General features: G+C 44.7%; 1 protein-coding gene across 6 annotated transcripts in view; it reads right to left on the bottom strand.

Annotated features, from left to right (window-relative positions):
• Positions 1 to 25364, bottom strand: part of KALRN (kalirin RhoGEF kinase) — a 1333112-nt gene extending 1307748 nt beyond the window's left edge. For 4 of the 6 annotated variants that reach the window (XM_069224644.1, XM_069224642.1, XM_069224641.1 and 1 more), the window contains exon 1: positions 24645 to 25364. In XM_069224644.1, the coding sequence (XP_069080745.1) occupies positions 24645 to 24711 (67 nt within the window). In that variant the 5' untranslated portion in view covers positions 24712 to 25364. The remainder of the gene's footprint in view (positions 1 to 24644) is intronic. The other 2 variants (XM_069224647.1, XM_069224646.1) reach the window with 1 other exon arrangement.
• Between the last annotated feature and the right edge of the window lie 1013 nt (positions 25365 to 26377).

The raw sequence follows: 26377 nt of genomic DNA on the forward strand, positions 1-26377 counted from the left end.
TACCTTGGGCGTATCTTTGCCATAAGCAGTAAGCCCCCATGGAGCAAGAAGCTTCAAAGAGAAAGGGTCTTCAAAAATGTGGTACTTTCCCGTTTTGGAGGGCCCTCACTCTTTTTCTCACTGGTCCCATCAATCAAAATACTCTGCTACACAATGCAATCCCCAAGTAGTTCAGCACATGCTGGACTCTGAAGATGATACAAATAGACATGTTAACACCCTACAGGACATCAACTCATCATACACACCTATTGACTTTTCCGGTTGTCCAGTGGTGGGTGCCCTTCTACCTCCGTTGTAACCAGGAGTACTCCTTAACAATAAGCCACGTTGCTTGCATTCCTTCTATACTGATGTTTTGCAAGGCCACATTAAGAAATCCGGTCGTATTTTGCCGCAAAAATATAGACTTGGGCCTCAAAACTGGATCACTGCAGAGAACATGAGGCCTGAAGATAAAGCAGTACCTCAAGGTTGGTGCTGCTGACAGAACATTAGTACAGGTACACAAAGGCAACACAGAATTATGCCCACCGTTTCCAATGTACAGAGAGCAAATAAAGTTTCTACCAACCAGCCACTGAATATGTAGAAATATAGAGATAAAGCATGCACCAGTTGTGGCTTGCCCCTCTCGGGCTCAACGACGGGCAAAAAGTACGGTAGACTGTAAACAACTAAAAGAACACCAAGAGGCTACCCCTGCCAACAATGTGTCAACCTTTCTGTGACTTAGGAGGAAGAGGGGCAGTTCTTCAAGGAACATAGTTATGCATGGAGGAACTCATCCTAAACTCAGGCTACACAGAAGTCAGGAGCGAGATGACAACTACATGTTTTGGGGTCCTTAATTATAACAAGCATAGGCAAAGCAAATAGATCTTGCTTATTCAGTAGTCTGGCCATTGGCATTGACAATGTGTTTTTGCCATGATGATCACTGGCGCAGCTACTGTGCAGCATGTCGTAAATTTAGTGGCATAGAGGAGAGTTACATGGAGTTTTGTGAAGTGGAGTGGCATAGTGTGGAGTCACGTAGAGTAGCATACACTGGTGTGGAATGCAATAGAGTGGACTAGTGTAGAATGCATTGGCGTAGAGTGTTGCAGAGTATAGTGGCATAGAGTGCCGTGGCATTTAATGCAATGGCATAGAGTGGAGTGCAGTAGTGCAGAGAGCAGTAGAGCGGCGCAGTGTAGACGGATGCAGAACAGAGGGGCACACAGCAGAAAGGTGGAGAGTGGAGTGGCGTATAGTTGAGTGATGCAGAGGGCAGTGGCACAGAGTAGAGTCGAGTGGCACAGAGTGCAGTGGCGTAGAGTGCAGAGTAGAGTCCAGGAGCATAGATTGCAGTGGTGTAGAATGGTCCAGAGTAGAGTAGCATAGAGTTGTGCAAAGTAGAGAATAGTGCCGTAGAGTTCAGCGGCATAGAGTATCGTAGACTGGAGAAGTACAGAGTTGAGTGACAGAGTTTAGTGGCTGAGAGTGCAGTGTTGCAGAGAACAGTATCAGAGTGCAATGGAGTAGAGTGGCGTAGAGAGCAGTGGCATAGAGTACAGTGATGAAGAGGAGAGTGCAGTTGTGTAGAGTGCATTGGCGTAGAATGCAGGGGTTAAGAGTAGAGTGGCATACAGTGCAGAGGAGAGGCATAGAGAGGAGGGGTGCAGAGTATAGTGTAGTGGCAAAGAGTAGGTTGTTTCAGGGGAGAGTGAAGTGGCGTAGAGTGGAGGAGGGTATAGTGCAGTTGCATAGAGTGGCAGAGTGTAATGGCATAAAGTGGTGTAGAGTCCAGTGGCACAGAATGCAGTGTACAGAGTAGATTAGAGTGGAATACAGTGAACTGGTGTAGAGCGGAGTGGTGCAGAGGTCGGGGGGGGGGGGAAGTGGTGTGGTGTAGAGTGGAGTGGTGCACAGTAGAGTGCTGTGGTGTGGAATGGTGCAGAGTACGGGAGATTGGCAGAGCAGACTATGCATGTTAGCACACTGTTACAGACATCACTTTTTCAATTGAAATGACAGTTATATTTGCACATACAGTTTTATTAACTAAAATATACAGTGCACAAACGTAAATGTGTGGGAATTGCATCACCTAGTATAATGATTTGTTTGATCATATTAAAGTATTTATTTCCAACACTCCTTAGAAATACAAAAATGTGGTTCATTTGTGTTCCTAAATTGGATAGATTCTAAAATACTTAGGCAGTTCATTTAAACGTTGTGGTGTGCTAGCAAAGAAACTCTTTCCTACCCCCAGTTTCCAGCAAGATTGTCACATATATCCTCTCATTTTGAAGTTAGAAAAAGAAAAACTGAAACTGGAAATCCTAATACAAATAAAGCCAGCAAATAGAAAGCCAGAAAATGTGAATTACAAACCACAAGGCCAATGGTAATCAATGGGTATAGTGCATTCCTAAGTCAACTTTCTGAAAATCCCCACAATGTCCTTAGCAATCCAGACAGGGACTCTATATGGTAGGCTGCAAAACACTTATCTATTATAACCAACAGCCTCTGGGCAGGCAAAGTCAGTCAGTCAAATGTAAACAGAATTTGGCCTGGGTGCTTAGTGTTCACGTGTCCAAGATTTCCCCCTCGTTCATCTCCACATGGGACAAGATTTTCCATGATTTAACAGAGCACTCCTCTCCCAGCAAGCTTGAGCCACAAAGTGGGTCCTTTTCAGGGCTTATTTTTTGTCAAGGCACACCCCACCAACTTTTATTTCTTTGGACCAAAACACCACATTAAGGTTTGCCCATTTCAAGGCCGAGCTTGCCTTGTTGCTGATCAGGCAAGAAAGCTAAGACAAGGTTTACTTGTTGGGATTCAGCAGGATTTTAGCTTCCTCATTCACCTCAAATGAATGATGGGCTTACAACACACTCAAAGGTGTTTAGATTTCTGGAAATGTGCAAGCACCTGAACAGCTTCACAACGATCACAGCAGAAAAGTAATAGAGTGTTAGGCCTTGCCTAGTAGCATCAATAAGTGAGAAAACTACATTTCTGATACTCGCCTGGAAATGAAGAATGCTTTCCCAGGAGAAGGAATACTGAATACCTCCACCCAAGAATGACACAGAGCATTTATTTAGGAGCATGAAGGGAGATATTGAGATTTTCCCTTTATCAAACTGAGATTGTCGAACTCTTGTTTTTAGTATGAAGCAGCTCATTCAGTGATTAGCTGAAAGGTGCAGCCACCACAGAAGAGCAGATGTACCATTGTTTCCCCTACCCCAGTTAGAGGTCGATGATCATCCCTTGGTGCTCTGATGACATAAACGTCTGACCTGGCAACCCATCACCCACAAGACACCCGTTCATAAGGTGAGAGTATCACTAGAGTTTACAGCTTGGCACCACCATGCAAGCAAACCAAACAAAGTCACCAATGCACATGGAAAAAAATGTAACAAACAAACTCTCACTTAGGGAGGTTTGTCTTTTGAAAACAGCAAACCTTTACCCACATGGTGGAACAAAGAGGGTGGCAGCCCAGCTAAGCTCAGAGCCTTTCCTGGAACTGCCATACCAGTGGCTATACTAAATGCTCTGAAATCCCCACCCGTCTGTTGGGGGAAATCTGCAAAATGTACTGTTCCTCAGGTACCTGAGTGGAGGTAACACCCCTCCATTGACCAGGTAGGCCAGTGGGCCACAAACTAGGGCCTAAATACCTGTAAGCCAATCTTCAGGGAGTTTCAGTGACGATTTGAACAACAGTTCAGGAAATAATCATTGAAGTCATAGCAAAACTAGATAAAAGATGTCAAGGGGCCCCTTATCATAAGTTGGTAAGGACAGGCTAAAGGAACTAGTAGGTAGATCTGCCAAGACTTGCGTTATTCATCTATTAATGTATGTGTTTACTCCTTTCCACTAGGCTTTAACTCTTGCCTGACAAATAGTACTTTCCCAGCTATAGATACACTTTCTGTTATGCAATCAGGGGATCTCAATATATCTATGCACAATGTGCAGCGCACACCATCTATGTGCAGTGGTGTGAGGCACCATCATAGCAGCAGTTGTGGCCGAAGCAGCACCAAACTGCACCACAGCCAGACCCTGATCTTTGAGTGGTGGATGGGAGCAGATGACAGCACCCCTCATGGGCTCTGTAGTGTCAACTCCTGCCTAGATGCAATCCACTCCAGAGTGCTGTCCCACTGTTAATTGCACGGCTCTTCCTGCCTTGCTTTGACTAAGGACCAAAATTAGCCAAAAGAGGGAACCATGGTGAAGACTTCTGTGGTCTCCAAAGGACCCTACTGGTTTCTTGTCCAACTCGCTGAAACACAGTTTTTCCTTATTCAAGCATCAGCTGCAGTGTCCTTCAGCTCTCACATCAATGCACACAAAGCTGCACAAATATCCATAACAAGCAGTGGTGTCATGCAAAATAGGTCCTCTAAAGAATGTGATGAGGCCACCAAGTCTCGCATATCTCACACATTTTTCATAGACCTTTAGACGAATAGGGTCCCGCTGAAGGTTTGGGGGTCCCATTGCACCTCAGGGGCGGTATAACACCCCTAATAACAGGTTCTGTTCGACTTCTATTTAATAGAATCCATTGCTGCACAATAAAGTGCTCTATCCTGCTCCGCTGGCCACTATCAGATACGGCTGAGCTCTAAACACCGCAACCAAATACAAAGTCAACAGACCACTTTGACTCGGGTCATGGAGTTCCCCAGAACATTAAAGGGAGTGCAGATTTAGAAAATGTTACTGGTCCAGACAAATGGTGGTAAAGCACAATACACATTCACGTAATACAACAGGAGGGACCTTGTAGCACTTTCTTTAATACCAAATTGGGCAGGGCGCGGATAAACTAGAGCTCATGGAGTAATGCATTTCAATCGTAATGATTAGTTTAAACTTTTATCTCTCATTTTTTCGATTCACTGGAGGTAGGAAATTCCTGCACTGTTTAGTAACTTAGCCTCTTGCCAATCAAGTAACAGCAACATTGACAAAATGGCAGACAGGTCAAGCAGTAACGCTAGTGCAACAATGGGATATAATCAAGGTAAAAAAATGCTGTTGTAGGGAATTAGTAAAAGAAAAAAAATGAGAAGCAGGGAGCAGTTTCTAACAGCTTGTTGCCTAGCCCTGTATATTTACCTAAAGAATACTGTTTCACAAGGGGAGTGCCCATTTCAGTGCTAACGCTTTCGGATGAATGTTTGCACAGTTTGTTGCTGCTGGGTCTGTTTGCAAACACGGCCATCTGATAAGCCAATGGTCAGAAAAATATGTTCGTGCGCCTGCTGCTGACGTTTCTGTGCCACGTGCAATTTCAAACCTAGCGTGGCCGACTCAGCCTATCATTGGAGTCCGAAAAAGCACCTTTCCGATGTCGCAATGATCCAACTACTATAAATTGGTAGTAAGAAATAATGCACTTGGTGGTGTGTGCAATTCAAATAATCAGCATGACAACAGCAACCAGAAATGTTTCCTACAAAACAATTAGTCAGAATAACCCAAAGAGGGTGCCAGGATGGAGCAGAAATACATCAGCTCTCAGGAATTACTGCAGATAACCAGATTTCCTTCTCCCCTTCAGTCCCACCTTCATGTCAGTGCAGCTGCAACACCTCTGTCCACAGCCTGACATGCCTTGTCAAATGAGCTGCAATCAATCACGTCAAGGGTCTTTGAAAGATGAAAAGCCAAGGCCAGGGCGGGAGTGTAAATACATCCCTGCGCCAGTGGCGCACACGGCAGTAGAATAAATACATCCCTGCGCCACTGGCCCAGGAGGAAGAAATGTAAACAGGAGCGAGAGAACAAGAACCCCGAAAGCCACACCGAGAACGGCAACCCAAAGACCTACAAGTATAAAACAGCTAAAAACAATCATTCGCAAAAGTAAAGGACGGAACAAGAAGATAATGTCCCTTATGACATGAAAGGGGCACATTTGCTATTCATTCAAGCATTGTAGCAATCAGAGTTGCAGTGCTGTGTTGGATGAAAGGAATATTGCAGTGCAGCGCCTTATCTACTAAGATATGGCGCTACTGTAGAGATCCGTGCGTCGGCGCACAAACTGGCTGCCTAGGCCATGCACACACCTTCGCATCACAGTGCAATGGTACATGTGTGAGAACTCCATCATATGTGTTGTATTAGAAAGGTAGCCATGTAGTACAAAACATTATTATGAGGCTAAATGTAAAACTTTTCACTTTATTGGGGTGTACTGTGCAGTGCACATGCTAAATTCGGTAACATTTTGGGGAGGAAAAAAAAAAACCTTTTTTCCTACTTTCTCTGTCTGAAGGAGGCATATATGTTTAGGGCAAAGCCATGTCAACAAAATGTAGTAGATCAGTGGTTCCCAATCTTTTGACTTTGGTGGATCCATACTTTATCAATAGTAGAACCCGCGGACCCCCAATGAATCCAATGAATGGAATCCAGGGACGCCCACTAAGTCATTAGTGAAAGCTGGGAACCTAATCTGTTAATATTATTTCATTTTCTAAGCAGTTGCAGACCCCTTGATGAGGCTTCGCTCACCGTTAGAGGTCCCCGGACCATAGGTTTGGAACCACTCTAGTGAATGGTACTTTGCATCAAAAACTATGGGTGGTAATATGAGAATGCCCATGTACCACCCATGGGATGCTCTCTTTGTGCAAACTAACGCAAAGCAGCACATACTGCAACTTTTAGCTACTTTTAAACAACTTTCCAGCACAAAGCAAGTTTTACGCTGGAAAGCAAATACTAGATCAACACATTCTTTGATTTGCCTAATTTATGATGACTTTGCAAATCTGGACTGGAGTAGTTTGGTAATATTATATGTGCATTAAATGGTGCCTGCAGGCTTAAGGTGATACATGAAGTGTCACTGCAAATTTTATCCATGTCATGAGAAGAAGTCTCATTTTCAAGGTCTTGCAACAGGGAGAAGGCATCTTCTGCAGTACATTATTAGTCAATGTAGGCCTTGTCCATTTCTTGATTAAAGGTTCGTTTTTTACGACCTTCTCAAAAGAAAATACTTCTGCTGTACTTAGTGTGTCAATGCAGGTACTGTTCATGTAAGTGGGTGGCAGTTTCTACCATATATTTTGCTTAGTGTAGGTTTAGTACATTTCAACAGGTGTTTTTATGGGGCTTTGCAGTAGTATAAGCCATTTATTTTACAAGGTGTGTCCATTTAAAATTCATTTCGCTTGCCTGTTTTACCAGCTTTAGCAGCAGAAGACATTACCTACGATATATTTTTGTCAACAAAGGTTTTCTACAGACAGCAGAGCGCATCTTTCAAAGTACAAGTTAACACTTTGTAGAGTGTGTGCATATCCTATGTATAAATAGGTTAGATTAATCTTCCAAAATAAGAATACATCTTCTGCTACATGTTTTGTCAAAGTAGGTGTTGTCTATTTCGTGAGACTGTTTTTTTGGCCTTACCCTACAAGACGCATATCACCTTGAGTTGTGCTAACCAAGGTTTGCCTGTTTCCTGAGAACAGGCATGTTTTTAGGGACTAGTGAGAAAAGATCACCTTCACAGCCTAGGGTTTTCAATGTAGAGGTTGTTGATTCCTAAGAATAGTGTTATTTTCAGTGTCTTGCGGCCGCTTCACTTCTAGTTCTTGTTCCTTTCCTGATCTTAGAAGCATGCTTTAGGACTTGTGGCAGCAATACACATCTTGGAGATTTCAGTGTGTCAATGGAGATTTTGGCCCATTCCCCCAGAATAAGTACGTTTTTGAGTCTTGCTGCATCTGGAGACACACAACACTGTAAGTGATTTTTCAATGTGGATTTTGTCTACTTCCTGATAATTTAGTGCATTTACATATTTTCTGAAATCGGGTGGGTGTTTAGGGGCTTGTGGTAGGACTCAACATCTATATCCTGCTTTGGTAGCAGTGCAGGTGCGTCGCAAAATCCATATACGTGTTAGAAATCACTGCATCGTTAGGATCTGGTCCAGCTTGCAAAGGCCAGCGGTTCAACCCATAATATTTGGTGGATCAGCAACAAGGAATAGATTCAGACAAGCGGACAGGCACTTGTGTGCGCTTCTCCCACACCACAGACTGGAGGATGCTGCTTGGGAATGTGGGAGATACATATACTGCAAACCTTTCTACAGTCAAGAAGAGGTACTAGACGTCCCACTTTCATGAATGGAGCGGGTCATTGCTTTGTCAATTCCTCTTGCTGGTGTAAAGGTGTCTAAAGATGATCCTTCAAGCCAAACCCACAACAGATTTTCAGGCTATCCATTGGGAACACATATCCATACGGTTAATTTGTCGATTACTGTTTTTGCCAGCCTGAAAATGGGGGCTGGATCTGGTACATGTGGACCAATGCTGCCCATCCATACGTTAATGAACGAATGACAGCATTTGTAAAGTGCACAGTGGTCTAAACAAAGGTGCCCTGGTAATATATATATAAGCTATACACAACATGCAGTATGTGCTGTTGCGTGTACATCATCCAAGCATGTGTCGGGCTTATGCCTTTCAGTGCTCAATAAGGGCAGTGAAAGGCAGGTAAGTAAATCTGCAAGATTTTGCATAACAAAGTTAGTGAGTCAAAATTGATTTACAAAGGGGTTTCTAATGCATCTGTGCGGAGATGTGTGCAACTCGTGCATATATGACAGTGGTAGGTTTACCAGATGCCTTTAGGTCACTGGGTTTCTAGTCCTGGGATCCCCACTGACAAATAGTGTCCATCTCTTAATTTAGTCCAACTGAATTTATCTCCCTGAATCAAAACTATAACTTCTACGACGGGGAAAACCCTGTGCCATAACCATGGAAAGATGTTGGCTGGTGACACATCTATCAGGATAGAACAAGGAGTTACGTTATGGCGCTTGTCAATTAACATTATTCCGGCCCATGTGAATAACCCTTGCACATGCTCTTCAAATTGCTTTCGTAAATGTGCAGCAATTACTCTAGTGTGTTCTCTTCATTCACACAAGTGCAAAATCCATGTTACCTAAAAAAACTAAAAGTTTAGTCCACCGTATGGACTACAGATGCAATACAGCAAAGGGTAGCCTGATGACTTCGGAACTCTGACCCAAGAGAGGATGTGTCGGGCCACATTTCCTAAATTTGGTGTACAGTCCTGAATCGCGCAAGAAGCATCCTTATGCATGTGTGCTTGGCACAGACAAAGACCAGGTGACAAAATACAAAAAAAAAAAAGTGCTGTCACCAGTGCAGGCCCAACTTAAACTTGGGGCATCACAGAACTCAAAGATGGAGTGGTGGTTTCCCAATGCAAGTTGAGAGGCCTGTTTTAAAAGAAGGACTAATGCCCCTGCAGGTTGGTGGACTGCAAGACTGCACCCACAAGCAAAAGGATGCGTTGGAAGATCGAGGGGACCTCTATAACCTGTCTTAAAAGGCATCCAACGTGGTACGCAGTCAGGATGCCTCATGACAGCATCTTTGCCCTTATACCCACGTCAATAACACAACGTGGGTGAAGCATTTTCGTTCTACTTAGCATTTCAGTGAATGATAAAGGCCGGAACCGATATGACAAATGCAAACTAAAAGCTTGTGTTTCCTACCTTGTCAGATTGCTGATGAGATCAGCTATGACACGTAAGGAGCTGACCACAACCACAAGAGGGAGATAAAAGATGGGGCATTTGTGCAGGAAATGTACATCCAAAAGAAGAAGAAAAAACAAGCACTTACAAAGCCAACAGGTCTTGAATTCTGAGAGATATAGATGTTGGCAATGTATTTGTGTACGGCTCTGAGGCTTTTACTTATATACGCAAATGCATTAACATTGCCAATGCCTATAGAGCTCAGACTGCCCAAACCTATTGGCTATGCTAATTCTTGTTTTTTCCTCAAGTGATTGATCTTTTCACTTAGTATCAGTCAGCTGATACAGATCTTAACCGGGCAAGCTACCATTTCTTCTATGTATTGGATTGTGGGGAATCTATCTGACAGGAAGAATACAAGCAATATGAATATATGGATACAATGAACCTGATGAAATCCTTCTTTGGGTGAAGCGTGTTGGCTGTGCTGCTGTATGTTACTAAGAGAATTTAATAAAATATGAATGTGAAACTACAACATGTCTCCTCACTGATACTTGGCTGATTAATTTGATGAACTGGATAAGAAGGTATTTTTCTTATATAAGTGGATTTTCTCTCTTGATTTGGACTACCTATTGGGGAAGCCTTTCCCTACTAACCATACTGAAGCATGGACTTCAGTATGGTTTATTTAATTCTGTGCTGTGAGTACAATGACATTTAAAACACAAATGCCCAGAATAATAGTAGAAATTGTACTCAGCATTGAATGCAGTTAGAATAGGGCAGGTGAAAGAGAATGCATGATTAAAGCATTTGTACATACATGATTTGTGGAAGATTAACAGCAAAACAAATAATTAGTACAAGCTTGTTGGAGACATCTAGGTTTTGACTTATAAAGTGCTCTGTCACCGACAAGGTCTGCAAAAGTAACCCTAGTGTACAGCAAGTTATTGAAGGCTTCAGAGGGTCACAGATGCTTCCATGTTCTTTTCCATTCACACTTTGTCTCTGTTTTCCTATGGTTCTCTTGTTTCATTTTGCTATTTCTACCTCTTTCTCCTTACATTAAGTCGATATCTGATGATGAAAAATAACTCTGTAGCACAAATTGAGCACTATAATGCACTTCAAATCCTACCCGGTCAGCTGATCTGTGCTCCACGGTGTCTCCACTAAAGGCTCAATGTGTGGCACACACTTTCTTGGAGCTCTGAGTCAGTCCAACCTCCACTTTTGTGTCCATAAATGTACCATGGACTCTCTATTTGCAGAAGAGAAATTAAACAAATGCTCTGTTGATCCCTATCAAACGTACTGGAGCGCATTAGGGCGCAGCAGCTGTAAAAACGCCATCATTTATTTAGGCCTTCCTCGCATAAAGAGGCTCAATGCACCTGTCCAGTTCATCCCACGATAGTAGGTATTTCTGCTACAGGAAATGAAAAAATGTAGCCTGGCAGCAGGCGTATTTCATGTCCAGAGCTGACCCGCAGCCTTGGATGCGCACACTGGATTGAGGAGTCCACGTGACATGTTGACTTTGGCACCTGCAGCAGAACCCACAGTAACACACGCCTGCCCTTTAGCTGCATCAGGTTTTATTTTTGTCTCTTGCTGGTGGGACACTTTGATCAAAGAAAATCTCACAAATTTTTCTGGATATATGTCATCCAAAAAACATACTTCTTAGTAAAACAGAGTTTAGCCATCTCCTCCTGTTCATACCTGCTCGTCTTCTTTTATATCATAAGACGGATGAATCCCCTTTTGTCTTTGTGATCCATGCATGTCAGGGTTCTCCAATTTAAGTCCAGGCGAGCAGAATACATGTTCCCCAATTTGTCAGATGCCTTTGACGACAACTAGATCACTGCCTTCTTAGCCCTAGCAGAAATATTTTACTAGTGGGTGAAGTATTGCTGTGGCTCTGCAGCATTCACCAAGGCTCCCAGACACTGACAGCATGCCCATGCTGATCTAACAATCTCCTTGTGATATAAGAACCTCTACAATTATTCAACATTTCCCCCAGGCAAAATCATCTCACAATTCTCCCTTCTCCTCACACACAAAAGATCACATTCCTGTTCTGACATTTTTTAAATTTCTAAATTGAAACGCTTTCCAAATCACTGAAACCACATGAACCCTGCCATCTAGGCACTTGTTATCTGAAAGATTGATTGCTACAGTTCAGTTTCCCACTTATTTCAGAAAGCAGTCAACAGACAGGAGTATCGCCAATGGCTGGGGGTCCACACCCCCAGTACCCATTTTCTTTTATTGTTTGGTTCTTCTTCTATGGCTTTGCCCTTAAGGGAACAAGAGTGCTGCCCAAAACAGCCATTAGTAATACTGAGGTGTAGAAGATGCAGATTGCCTGGTCTGGACCCTGGAGTTTCAGGAGATTCGGGTGGCAGGAGTGTGCAGAAAATGTGGTTTAGAACTAATAGAGATATGAAGCTTCGAACAAAACGCCTGACTGAGGTATTATTATCGTCCATTATACAATCCATATTTGTTTCCATCTGTGACAAAGTTTTCCACCCAAAGAGAACCATAGAAGGCGCCAAAAGCATATCTGTTCACCACTGTCATAATATCAGTGCTCATAGCAATTCCCAAACAAAACAAAAAACACATCAGCCATGGATAGTGACTACTACATTTTGGAAGCTGTAGACATTGCCAGGCTATGAGATCCAAACAAAGAGACACACTTGATAACATTGATTTGTAAAAGGAAAGACCAGGAGCAGATACATTGATGTACGTGGAGTAATTCGATATCCCTAAACGTGATACACGTTAGAGAGAAACGGATACTACGTTTTAGTTAAACATATGGATGATTATAACAAATGAAAGAATGAGCCGGCATAGGGCACAGTTTTTTAAGAAGGATTGGCTGAAACGCACCTGCTGACAGCACTGCATTATTACCTAGATGTAAGCATTTCAAACAAGGCATTCATTAAGTGGGTACGGAGATTAAAGTCTTCTCCTGCCAGGCATAAGTGATTTAGCAGAAGTATGTCCAAGGCCGGAATGAGTTCTGATCCTTATGACCTTCCCAAACTCAAAAGTGATTTCCTCTGCAGGTTCAAAACACAACAAAAAAAAGGACTGCTTTCTTATACAGTGCACCTTTGTAAAAAGAATCTAATGAGTGGTGACTCGGGGTACTTCTAGGAAGTGAAAGCACCGAACAGCCAATAGCAAGAGGTGAGAGAAAAATAGTCCCTTCTGGGCGGAGCCAAAGTCCACCCTAGGTTTATTTTAAACCGGGGTACCAATAGGTCATGCAGACAGCTACATGAAATACAGCTCTGCCAAAGATGTACAGGATTATAAGGTCACAGAATGTGACAGCGGGTAAAGACAGTAAGTGCCACCTCATAAGCTCGTTTCCTGCCTGGACTCACACAGGCCCTACCTGGTCTCCAGCTTTACATTCAGATTCTCAGTACTTTTGTTCCGATAGGTCTTTATATCAGCACTTTCGAACATATTTGTTTTACTCTATTTTTACACCTCCCCTGCAGGGAGACTGTGATATATGATTCACCATCTTTTCCAAGAAACCAATGTGATCACTGGCCCGCCCTTACATTCCCACATACTGCTCAGTTCCAGGAACACACATTTGCTTGAAATGCAACCTGCAATACCCTGGGTTACTTAGTAAGAATCACCAGAATACGACCACCACTTGGTTATCCCTGAGGCATTGAAAGACAGCATGTAGCGAGTAGGGACCGCCTGGGGCTGGGACAGACACATTGCCTGTGACACCCTCACATCATCACACGCCTTTTATATGCTCACTCTTCCCCTACTTGTTTTTTGTACGCTCTAATCAAGGGATGAGCAAGCAAACCGAAATATTGCACCCACATCACTAAAGAAGCGGCGCAAGACTGAGGGAGCAATAACAAGGAAAAAGTGCACCTGAAGACTGAATCCGTCTGTAGGTCTGTCTAGAACATCGGTCGTCTATGTGTGCCTGCTTTCTGGCTATATCTGTTTTTAAAGGCTGCATATCTGTGTGTGGCTTCTGTGCGCGTCTTCTATGTGTGTATTCGCATAAGCTCACCATTGACTAACTTGCTAGTGGTTTGTATGGATGGTTGCTAATGCGTATTGAAAGCAAGAGTGGAACCTTTATGTCTTATGGTCCATGCTCATTGGTGTGGAAGTGTGTTCGCCTGTGTGTGATGCACGGATACAGGCCTTTGGCTGTCTGCTTGGATGCCACTTTCCGTGCCTCTTTCTATGTGCAATCTATATTAAGCATTTCAGGGGGGCAGACACATACAGAATAGACCAAATGAGTGCAAATGATATGTCTGTGTGGATTCTCTGTGGATTAATATAGTATACAAAATGCATACCTTCTGGCCTGTGACACCGGAGAGAGAATTGTGCTGCATTTTCCGCTGGCAGGACCGCTTGCTCTTTAAGAGTGTGCTCCTGCCTTTATCCTAATCTGACGTTTGGAACCGCTCGTTATACATAATATGTCCGGATCACATGGAGGGAAACCAATCGCCATAAAAAGAAACACAGGAATTTAAGTTGACACCATGTTTATGGCCCATGACTCGGCCAGGGACCAGCCATGATGCAAGCGGGCTTTCACGAAGAAGCGAAATTGAATTTTCGAAAATATGCAACGTCCTACAAGTTCCAAAGCAGATACAGGTCATGTGAGGATACTGTACTTTTAGCCTCCTCTGTAAGCTGATGCTGCAGTGAACTGACACGCAGCGGAGCCCAAAGTGAACGCGGATGCGCCGCCATGGGGAAGCCTGGCAGATGTAAAACCTGCCCTTGCAGTGTCCAGGATGCTCTCCGTTTACAGCAGCATCTCCAAAGAGAAACACTGTAACTGCAGAATGAAGGGCACCGGGATGTCACGTAACCGCACGTAAAGTTCTCCTCATTTCCTGCCAGGAAAGAGCTTTATCATTTTAAACGGGTGTGTTGAGATGTTCTTAAATACAGGACACGGTGCATAGGTCCAGGAAGGCGGGACGTGCACCACATTATCAGGAGACGCACAGACCACCTAATTGTTTTCTATTTAAATGCACAGAATTCAAATGTATTTAATTGAATGTCCTGACAATTTGGCCAGTAGGTAGCCACCCCAGATCAATGGTGGCTAGGCCACTACACCGGTGGTCTTCAAACTTTTTTAATTCCATGCCCAGTCTCAAAAAAATACATGAAAAAATTAAATCACCGGGGGCATTCAGAATGCCTACCATATATTTTTCAGGATTAGTCAATGAAATTATAGAATTCGCAGCTCAAAACATATTTATTAGTACAAATACTGCAGTTCTGACATGTTATCCCCTCTTACAATCAGATAAATGATTGCCACCACGCTAGGGGCAGCCTGGTCTACCTGAAGTCTCCACAAAGTAATCATTTATCAGAAATGACAGAAGCTCCTCTTTCTCGCACTAAAATCAACCCTCCGTTTTCAGCATGCCGCTCTTCTTAACCAGTTCAGGGGCTCTGCCTCCCCCTGTGTTCAATCCAGTCCCCTCCCTGAGGCCCCCAGCACAAAACCTGAAAATCTCTGCTCGCTACATATGCACTGCTTCCACACTTAGGCCCTCACTAGGAGCTATGCAGACACTACAGTAAACTCCCACCCAGAAGTATCAACACCATGGGATACGGTCATGCGGGGTTGCAGTACAGGAGGCACATTCTGCGTTTTGCCTTCTGGAATGGCGAAAAGTCTCAGTTATCTGTATTTACAGAGGTCCAAATGTTTCTCCCCTACTGTGCACTGTTTTCCCTGTGGGCATTTCTTTGGGCTTTCCTAGTGAAAAGTGGGAGGGAAATGGATCTCAAAAGGGCAGTGTTCCTGCACAATTTGCAATCCCGATTTGGCTAGTATCTCCAACTACTAGCCACATCAGGATCTGTCAAGTCATAATGAAGGCATTAAATACATTTCAGAACGTAAAGGGCAATGGTATATTAGTTCGCTTCTTATATTAAGTATTTTAATGTGAAACTAGTTTTGTCAGGGGATAAAACCGTTCTTGAGGAAATCACAGTGAACGGAGACTGCCTCAAATCCATTGTCCCCGGATCCGTTTCCTCGTGCTTCTAAGGGTAATACTAGTGTGGCTGGCAGCCAGGGACCCCTGAGAAGTGCATCCTTTTCAATCTGCTTCCGGTCCACTCAGAAAAGCCGCAACCCGGTTTGTTGGAATATTTGCGGAGTAAAATGGCATTTATCATAGATGTGAATTCAATGCCATTTTATTATATGACTCTTGTTTTCAGCACTCACCAACTTTTAAGAGCTCGAAGACTTGTCATAGAAAGTTAAGAAAGAAAAGTCAAATAAAGCGATTTCCCCAGCATCACAGATCTTGTTCAGTTAAGGAACACTCACCCTTCTGATCACACACTATGGTAGCTACTAAGTCACATCAATATCCTCCCAACGGTCTTAATTTGATTTATAGGAATTGAATGGAGAGTTTTCTGCATGAAGAGGTAAAGCTACTTTTCTGACTGACAGCATCAGCTCCAGAGGCCACCCCTCCGTAAGAGGCATGTTTAGACCCAGGGCAGGGTCCCAGGGCGAGAGGCAGCAGGAGGAAGTGGAGAGGGCGCAGCATGGTGGGCACGCATTTAAATGCTGGTAATCTGTACTCACGGCGCGGCATCTTGCCCTCTGCTTGGCAGCTGGCCTTCTCGGCTTCTCCTGGTGCTGTGGCTGCCAGCTGCGGGCCGGGCCTTGTGCTGGCGAGGCGGCCTCAAGGTGCGGACATCAGACGTCACGTGGACGCCTCACCACCTCCGGTGACTGACAGATTGAATCAATTCATCGCCTCTGCTGCCACGGCCCGATTCCTTCAGCCTCAAGGAGCACTCACCCACAGACAAATCATCCAAAGCACATCAACTGATCAATCAAAGCGCCCACTGCCTAGGCCGCTCCAGTTATTTAAAGACTTGGCTGCCACTCACTTCTAGAGCGCTATGGTCAAACTGCAATTATATACCGGCAAAACACTGCAGGAGTCTTCCACATAGGCCCAAGAAGGCCAGATTTGTGACAGATTTTCAGAATAACCACCCGCGATGTGTGTTCCAAAACCTGCTATGGATCAAGCACTATCATACCTCTGCATTAAGCACTCTTGTACAATAGGAAGTCACCATGACTGAAGGCATGGGCTTTACAGCGCTTTAACTGAAGAATCACGAATCTGATGTCATATTTGTGCTTCTATGAGAGTGCCCTTGCGGCACACATGTAGCACTTTCCAAGCAGCTACAATCTTTCGAAGGCTTATAGATTTCTTAACTTTTAGCACACCCACAAAAATCAGAAAGGAGAATTGCCACTGACCAAAATCCTAATCGATTGCTCATGTTCCAGTCCTCTGAACTCTCAGACAAGCTGGGCTTACCAAAGACCAGTTTTAATGCCAATGAATACCATTGGAAAAGCAGAGTCCTCCTCTACCATCTAGTTCCCTCATCACAAGTACAATTTTACTAAGTTGCGATGGATGGCCAATGCGGTCAACTAGATCTTTGCAGGAAATAGGAACAGACGCCCATTTTTTGGGACCAGGACTTACTTTAATCAGACATTAACCCAGAGCAAGAAAAAGAAAGGCAGAGGAGGGAGAATGAAGGAGGAAAAGAAATATTTAAAAAGAAAGGGAGAAAGAGGGCTTAAAAAGAACATGTACACCAATAATTATGTTACGCTAATCATGCATTGCGCGTTTTTAACAGTGAGAACAAACCCAATGGTAAGATTATAGAAGCCATTCGGAATTTTTGAAAACTCACATAGTGGTTGCTGACACTTACTGAACTGAACATTTAATTTAAAGCTTTATTTTTGTTCCCCAGCGGAGGCCATCACGTTGTCTTCTCAAAATAGGCATTCCTCACAAGTCCTTATTTCAGCGAAACTGTTCTTCCAGTCTTAAAATAGCAGTTTGTTTGTCTACTCCTTTCAACTACTGCAACCTCAGCCTGCATGACTTCCGGCCTGACCTCGCTGCTCAGTCCTCCACAGCCGTGAGAAACGATTACACGGGCTGCTCGTTTCTCACACAAAGCACAGCCACCAGGACATCCTCAATAGCTGACCCCCCCCATCACCACTGCTTTATTTATATAATAATGCAGACATAATCTCCCACAGCCGAGCTCTATTCAGGATTAGAACACATTAGGTCCAGGCTAAACATCTATTTGGAAAAACAAATAATAAGTAGCAGGTGTGCTGGAACTTGCTATCCAAGGATGAGATATAAAGAAGCATGGATGTGACTGGTATCTCCGTGTGAATGGACATTTGTATTGTTTTTCCTGTTATGACTGTATTGATTGATTCACATATTGTATACAAGGATCCACTTCTACTCTGTGGATCAGGTTAATCGGTGTCCATATTTAGTCTATATTACAGTGCTAGTCTCTACTCTGTTTAAAGATGTCTCCACATTTTCTGAATGCATGTCCCGCCCGTGTGTGTTGAAGACCCTTCACAGGTTACTGATCAACAAAAGATCACAGCTCAAGCCTATGTGCACAGCCCACACATTTCTGCATGGCTAGTCCCAAGGTTACCCAAAGACCGGCCTTGCAAACTGACGTTTGGTTCATCACTAGGCCACTATATGTTCACAACTTCAATCCACTTGGAGGCTTGCTTGTTCCACACAACCTTCAGAGGCACTTAAAGTAACCCTTAATTCCATCAATTCACAACCTGTTTCTACATCTCTTCCATCCCATAAGCTAGTCTAATGCCTTAGACAGGGCTCTGTATTCTTGAAACTGATAGGTAGGATGAAGGAATTTTTATTCACTCATGAACAAGGCACGACCATCCTCATCACAAACAACACTAAGAGGCTCCTAGAGCGAGGGAGCGCCAGACTCATTGACCATTAGGACTGACATTGAACAGGTCATCCTAGCTAATGGGCCAGCAATCACCAACTGACTCCCGCACCACATACACACAAACCAAAGTACTTGGCAGCTGCTGTAAAGCGCTGCAGTGTGTTATCAAGGCTTAAGCTAAATGTTATGAGAAACACACCAATGAATAACAGTGACACGGTTACATGAAGTAAAAAGACCCTGAGGGTAAGGCTGAGATGGATTACAGAGTAACATACAGCTCCGCAAACTCTTGCTTTGTGTACCAAAGTAACCCATGTTCATCAAAGCATGTGTAGGCACAACTTCAGAGAATGGGATGTGGGACTGTCCGCAAGACAGGAAGAGTGGAATTATGCATGGTTGACGTTCCTCTCCTTGTTTATAGCGTTCTTCTCAGGAGACATCTCCCACGTCTTTATAAAATTAAAAGGAAATTATACTTAATCCAACCCCTTGGGTACTCGAATATTTTTGTTTCAGTGAAACCTGTTGACTAGAATAACATCAAAAATGGATCCAAACCAAGCTATTCTTCTAAGCCATATTTCAGTATTCTCCTGCAATTCATCTTAATTCAAATGTGTGCTGCTCCTGCATTGCACCTGTTTTTCCATCCCACACCGGTAAGGTGCAGACGGGTCTTAAAACATTTTATACACATCCCTTGTTCATGGAGGTTTGTTGATCAACACGTGAGCTCAAAAGGAAGAAAGATCTGCACAGACGTGATCCAACGTGGTAATTGGGGGAGCAGAACTACCGGATCACAGTATAAAAAGGGGACGAAGAAGGTAAGGGAGCATAGGACATTGTTAATTATTTAGAATGATGGTGGAAAGAAACATACACATTAAATATACACACTACAGAGAGTCCAAATACAAATGTGTTGCCACCCCTTCAGCAATAAACTAGAGCTTTACTTTAGTCACAAACAGGCAACATGAAAAAAGAAAGACTCAGAGCTTCCGCTGGGGCAGGAGTACTTCTTCTATGTTGATAAACATGTGAGAAGGGGTGTACACAAAAATAGATACAAAATGACGTGCAGATTAATAAAGCCTGAGGGACGGGTCCTGACGTGCACAGGATCCATGTGTTCACTCACGCATTGTGGTGAATGGACAAACATGTAAAGACACAAGGCAGACAGGTTTCAATAGCGGTATACACCATGAAAGGTGAAAATGGGCATGCAGGACAAGCAAGGCAAGAACAGAGTGTGCTGTGTTCAAATGTGTGTCTGTAACAAAGTAACAAAAACGGGTTGCTTTATTATGCAAAAATTATACCTGTGGTAAATTACCCACTTTGTAAAGTTCCATTCTGGCATTTGGCTATATGGGAGATGTTATTCCATATTATCACTAGCAGTGTGGCATGACTGCTGGTTATAAAAACCTACCAATGGTCATTACAACTTTAGGTAAAAATGTCGCTGATGAGAAAAGATAATTTCTGATTTTAAACATCTAAAAAGAAAGGTGGTAAATAAATTACCACAATTTTGTAACGGTTTTTCCTATGCTGGGAAAACCTGTTGTGACAGGTATATCACCCAATGGGTATTTTATCACCAACATTATTTCAGTAGTCATTAAGCAGAGCAGTATTTACCTTTAGGAAGCTTTTTCCCACCTTACCAAAGTGGTATTTGCCATTTATCACTACCGGTAAGGTAGCCAGTCCTCCTGGAATGAGGCCCAATATGAACAGAAGGTTATTTTGGCAGCTGGCCACATTTCCAACACTTTAAGAAGCTAGTCCAACCATTTGACTGACTTATACATTGAATAAGGGGTGTTCAAGACATTTAATATCAGAGTGACTGATATTTTATGTTTTACCTAATGAAAAAAATAGATATTTATATAATTGACATCATAGCTAAGCAACATAGCATAATGATCTTGCTTTGTGCCACACAATGCTGCTTATTTACGCAACAATTTGACATCATTTTTAATAGAACGTACAAATATTTTATGACTGATGGCGACACTAATGTTTCTTTGACAACTACATCTCTGGGGTACTTGAAATCCATGAGCAGGTTTCACTTAAGACAAAAAAGACTTGACACCTTCTGGCGCGTGTATCTGTTGGGAGGTGGGTCAGAACGTGTGAACAGGTAGAGCTTGTTCAAGACTCAACAGAATGTCTGTATTAACAAAGCACGCATTTACAAACATGCACCTGAACCATACAACGCCTTTACCACACATTGCCTTTACAACGCAAGGTAAGAATATATAATATGTGAAATGCGTATAATTTTTTTTTTTTTTTTTTTTTTTTTTTAATTGGGGGATCCCCAAACGCCTCCACTTTCTTAGTTACCTTTACCATCCCATACTCCTACCCAGCCCTATACGTTTAACCACCCCAAAACTCTAAAAACACCCTTACCATCCAATGCCCCTCCCCTAATCACACCCCTATCACCCAATAATACCCTTACCCACTGCTAAACCCTGAAAACATCCTTAACACATAATAGCCTTACCTACTCCGAACCCTATAGCTATACAAACACACACACCCATTTCTCATACATACCTACCCTGCAAAGTACAGACATGCGCTGTAAAGGTACTGCGTGGTAACGGATGTGTGGTAAAGGTTTTAAGTTGCAATGCCCGCATTGTAAGGGCCATTTCCCGGCTCAACTATATCAAACAGTTGAAAAGTAATGAGCACTGAATCTGCCACTTTCAGGCGGAAGAATCAGAAACAACAATAGCTGATCGAAGGCTGGAGGCCTTCACCAGAAGACAGACAGCATTGAGGCCTAGAAACGAGTCTTAAAAGCAATTGGCTTTTGGTCAGAATTCGCTCTAAATCCGAGCCCCCTTTTCCAAAATGTGCCTTTGTTTCTTTGGCCTTGCCACAGGGGGTCGGACGCCTCTTAAGTTGCCACTCTCTAGATTCATGGGGGCAAGATATAGCAGATAGATCGAAACGGAGGGACACTAGGGAGAGGGAGAAAAACAGAGGGAGGGACAGGCACGTCAATGACAGATGGGAAGAAAGGGAAATAGATCCAGTGGACAGACGCCATCGGACCAGGAGACAAACCGACATGTGCAACCAAGCGGCCAAGACTCGGGGGTTTAACTTTCGAGTCGTGAACTTCATGCCAGGTCACAGTGGTTTGACATGCTCCGTGATCCTGTGCAGACCTCGTTACGCAAGTCCCAGAAGCATGTTTAAATGGAGATGCTGGTGGCAGCACAACGCTGGTACACGGTATTACATACATATGGTAATTAATTTATGAAAAAATGATGCACATAGGGGCCTGAATAGCTAATTTGCGTTCAGGCAAACAAATGGTGAAGGGTTGGAGGCAGTGACATTTCAAGGCAACAAAACTCAACGCCGTTGATTGACAGGCCCGGATCTAAAGGTGCCTCCGAGTTTACTGTTGCAGGAGTCTAGGCCTGGTCCCTCATATACAGCTTCACAGCGAGGGCCGAGATCGTTAAGTTCATGAATCTACAACAGTCCATCTTCGAAGGCGGGATGGCCTACAGGTAACCGGGTTTGCAACAGACTAGGGCCCCTGAAGGACCTTAAGTGCTGAGAGGAGCCAACTGCATGTTAGGCAGAGTTTTAGTATGGGCAACAGTGTCACGTGCCAGCCCTTCAGGCCTTTTAGATGCACTGGTACTTTAGTCAATGCACTCATCTCTCTGCAAACGAGACTAGACTGCTCCTGTGTGCCCTCGGGTCAGGGCTATTTTAGTGCGCAGCTCCACCTAGCACTTACCCACGTGGGCAGGGTGTGCTCTTCTCCGTGGACTGTGATCGGTGTCTGGCAAGATAAGGGCTGCCCAGACAGCCGAGTTCAAGGGAAAGTGAAAAACTGATGAAAGCCAGACCAGTCTCCCCGCCATGCCGAGGTCAGGCAGCGCGGCCTCCCATCGTTTCGGGAACCAATGGTAGCAAAAGTTGACAAAATGCAGAGACTGTGCCAAAGCTACACGTGAGTAAATGAGTGAATATAATATGGCTTCTATGGCCTTTCTAGCAAGGAGCCGGTACCAGAAGCACAAGTTGTGTTGAACACTGAAAATTCACCTATAAGCGGACAATGTTTTTTTCTAAACTCGGGGACTGAATCAGTGAATGCTCGGGTGCTTTTTGACTAATCTACATATGCAAGAAGTTTTCTAACGCCTAACGGAATGACCATGAAAATTCAGTATGTATTTCCTAACCAATAAGGAAATTGATCTGTAAATACTGTATGAGTCGTCTAACCTCAGAGAATCTATCTGTAAACCATGTAAAACTGAATTTATGAACGCAATGTGATCTTTCAGAACAAAACTGTAATTGTAGCGTATTTTTCTGGTCATTTTTAATTAACCTGTAAACGTTAAAATAGTTTTCTGACCTCTAAGGATGGGGCTGTGAAAGCTGCGTGTAATGCGTAAAAATAAACGTGTATATACAAAGCTTAACATTCAGGACTGGATTTGTAAACGGAGGGTGAATGTTCCTGAATGTTGGAATTAATCTGTAAATGCAGTGTACGTGTCTGACCCCTATGGGACAGAACATGTAAATACAGAAGCATGTTGTCACCTTCTCCGAATAGAATCTGTAAATGCTGGGTGAGCCTTCTGACCTCTGGAAACGGCCACTAAATATGCAGAGGAAGTTGCCTGACCTCTGCAGGAATCAGTATGTAAATGCGGTGTTCAGTATCAGAATGGGTGTCTGACCCCTGTAGTAATCAACATGTAAATAAGGTATACGTTTCCTAATTTAAGGGAATAAGCAGTCGGCTAACGTGTGTTTTCTGGCCTTATGCGAAAAAAATGGTTAATATTTTCTATGCTTTCTACACTCAGTAACAAATAATCAATCCATGACAGCAGTCCATGGTTTCTGTTTTTTTTGCGAAGAAGTACACTTTCCATGATGGTTGCCCTCAGTGGCTCAATCCTCTACAAGACCCCAAATTTGTTCCACAAGGCTGACTATGTGCTCGGGCACCCACACAGCCTTCAGGGCAGCTACTTTAAACAAAATACAACAAGACATCCGTTAACGAGTGACTCAGAACCGTCTGAAAGTGCACTCAGTTAAGAAGGCGCTGTTTCAGCATACTAATAGTGGAAGGCGCTATACACATGCTCATAAATGTTAACATATTAAGAGCCCTCGGTGAGCAAGAACGTGTCTGCCCTGAGCCCGTAGTATTCTCAGGGGGTGGAGGAGGGGCGGGTTGGAGTGACATACACCGGAGGTGAACCTTTGGCTCCGCCAGGGGATCAGGCCGAGGACGAGGACGAGGACGAGGCGGGGGCGTGTTCAGGGAGCAAATGGCAAGTCCCGTTCTGGGCCGCAGCTGCTGTTTCTGCCGCCTGCCTCGCAGTCCGAGGGACCCTGGCAGCCCAAAGGGGGCTTTTGTGTGGCGGGGCTGCACATGGCGAGAAGGGAGAGTCCAGGAGACGCCTGTGTGACTGAGAAGCGCACACTCGACCGCAGCGGGGGGAGAGAAGCCACACATCTCCCCGAGGGCTTGTGTTTCACCGGTGTGTTGCCACGTGCAGTTTCACAATCCCCTCTGCCACAAAAATCCAGATTTTTATATAACTGAGCACCCGAAAAGCCCCCAACAGCATGCCAGCCCCTGAAGAAGCCCCGGGAAACGCACAGATACATATGGAAACCAAATGAATGGAGAGGCGGCCCGTCCTTCTCGCCGGCTCCCGGGACTGACAGGGCACTGTCTCGGGCAGATCAATCAGTGCATGAGACCCTGTTTACAAAGGGATGCCGCTCACCGCCTGCCCGCTCGCCCCCCGCAGACAGGGGGCGCCTGGCGGCACGTACGACCTGTCAGTTATCACACTGAGCGCAAACGCCGACTGCTCAGATTACCCGTTGTAGGGATATCAAAGCTGTTTAAAGCAAAACACATATATTGCCGTGGCCCTGTACAGGGCGGCTGGGGCACTCTTCCGTGCCACAGACTCACTGAAATCCCACAGCACGCCCGGCCCCTCACCCCTCTGCATGCGCCCATAAACCATGCACGATGCCCCGGGTCGCCCCGTCCGCCGCCCCTGCTGCCCCTTACCTGTTCGGAAGAAAGCTTCGACGTCCGAGTCGTTGACGCCCTCCTCGGCGCCCTCGGCGGGGTTCATGTCTCCGTCCCCTTCCCCCTCCGGATGCAGACGGAGCGGTGCCCGGGAGGGGTGCGGACAGCCGGGGGGAGGCTGCTCGCATCCAGCGGAGGGAGCCCCGATCCGTCCGTGCGGAAGGGAAATCCTCTCAACGTGCCCTTCTCAGGCAAATCCAAGCGCGACCCGCGGCTCCATGTTCCCCTGCCGGCGCTGCCTCCTCGGCTGCAGGGGCGGACGGATGGCGCTCAGCGGAGGGGTTTTGGAGGGGAAAGCGCCGCCCGCCTCACAGGCTGCAGCTAGCCGCCGCTTCCTTCCTCCCTTCGCCGTCTTCCGGGGTCTCCTTCCCTCCTTCTTCCCCTGTCTCCTTTCCCTCCCCGCTGCCTCCCTTCCCCTGCCCACTCGTCGCTCTCCCTCTATTGTTCAGACCTGCCTCCGCTCCCCCTTCCTCTGCTCCCTCCGCCTCCTCGCGCCAACAATGAACTCCTCTGCTGCACGTGACTCCCGGGCAGAGCTCTATTTACATGGATGACAGTTCCGTTCCCGCAGCCGCCCCTCTCCGAGCATTGTTAGCGGCCCATGTGCTGTACCCAGGCAGGCCTTGGCTCCGGGCTTCGCGGGAGGGCACGGGCTGGAGGGGGCAGCCCTGGAGGTCCCCGCTTAGCCCTCACTTCCTCCCGCCGCCGGTAGCCCGCTCATTCCCCACCCGGCCTGCTCTTGTCACCAATGCACGTTTATTATCTATATGATTCATACACCTTTTCCGTAATAACAGCTTCATTATCTTTTATAGCACATATTTATTAAAGTGGGGCTTCGGGGAGACGGGCTGGGAAAAGGGACTGCACGCGGCTGAAACAGGAATCAGCTTTTTCTTTCAAAGCTCAGGGCACTCGTTTTATTTCATTAAAAGGACGAGTGTTGCGGTGCTTAGTTATTTTACAAAAGTAAGGAATAACCAGATTGCGCTTGCTATGTCGGGCTATTCGGATCACGTGATCAACAGTAGATCGATCAGCCAATAAAACGCGGCGTAACATTATGACCCAGCACGGTACTAGCCAAAGCATGTTGAGATTTGGCTACAATGTAGTCTTACTACAGTTAAAATACTTTAGCGTAATAGAAAAGGGTACAGGGCCAATCAATTATTATTTGAACAGCATTTGTACATTGTACTACTCACTACAAAGCGCTTTATCGCTTATTCGCAGCTGGTGAGCGCTATATAAATGCAATTTCAATACAATATTAATGACATTGGTATGGTGCTAAATTTGCCACTGTATGACCGCATAGTGCTTTCAACAGCCTGCTGACGTTCAACATGGTTGTTATCATAAACCTCTTGTGATGATGATGTGTTATGAATATTGTGTCTTGGTGATATTGACTGTGCCTTATTCATTAATACACGGGGGCATGATTTTGTAATTAAAGTTAGACTCAACTGCTCTTTTAGGTCAATAAACACCCCAGTTACCTAGCAGAAGTAGACGTATGTGTGGTATTTCTTGGTGGGCAGTGCTGTTGGGTGGTGTGGTAGTCAGTTTACAGCATGTCTTCGTGGATATCAATTCACCAATACGCCTTGTGTAGTGGAAGTGACATGAGGCCTGGGGAGTGCGGAGGGTCCTGGTATTGCCTGCCTGGGGGGCGATTTTAGTGTTTTGCCCCCGAATAGATGTCC

The sequence above is a fragment of the Pleurodeles waltl genome, chromosome 3_1 (assembly GCF_031143425.1).
Source record: "Pleurodeles waltl isolate 20211129_DDA chromosome 3_1, aPleWal1.hap1.20221129, whole genome shotgun sequence".
NCBI lineage: Eukaryota > Metazoa > Chordata > Amphibia > Caudata > Salamandridae > Pleurodeles > Pleurodeles waltl.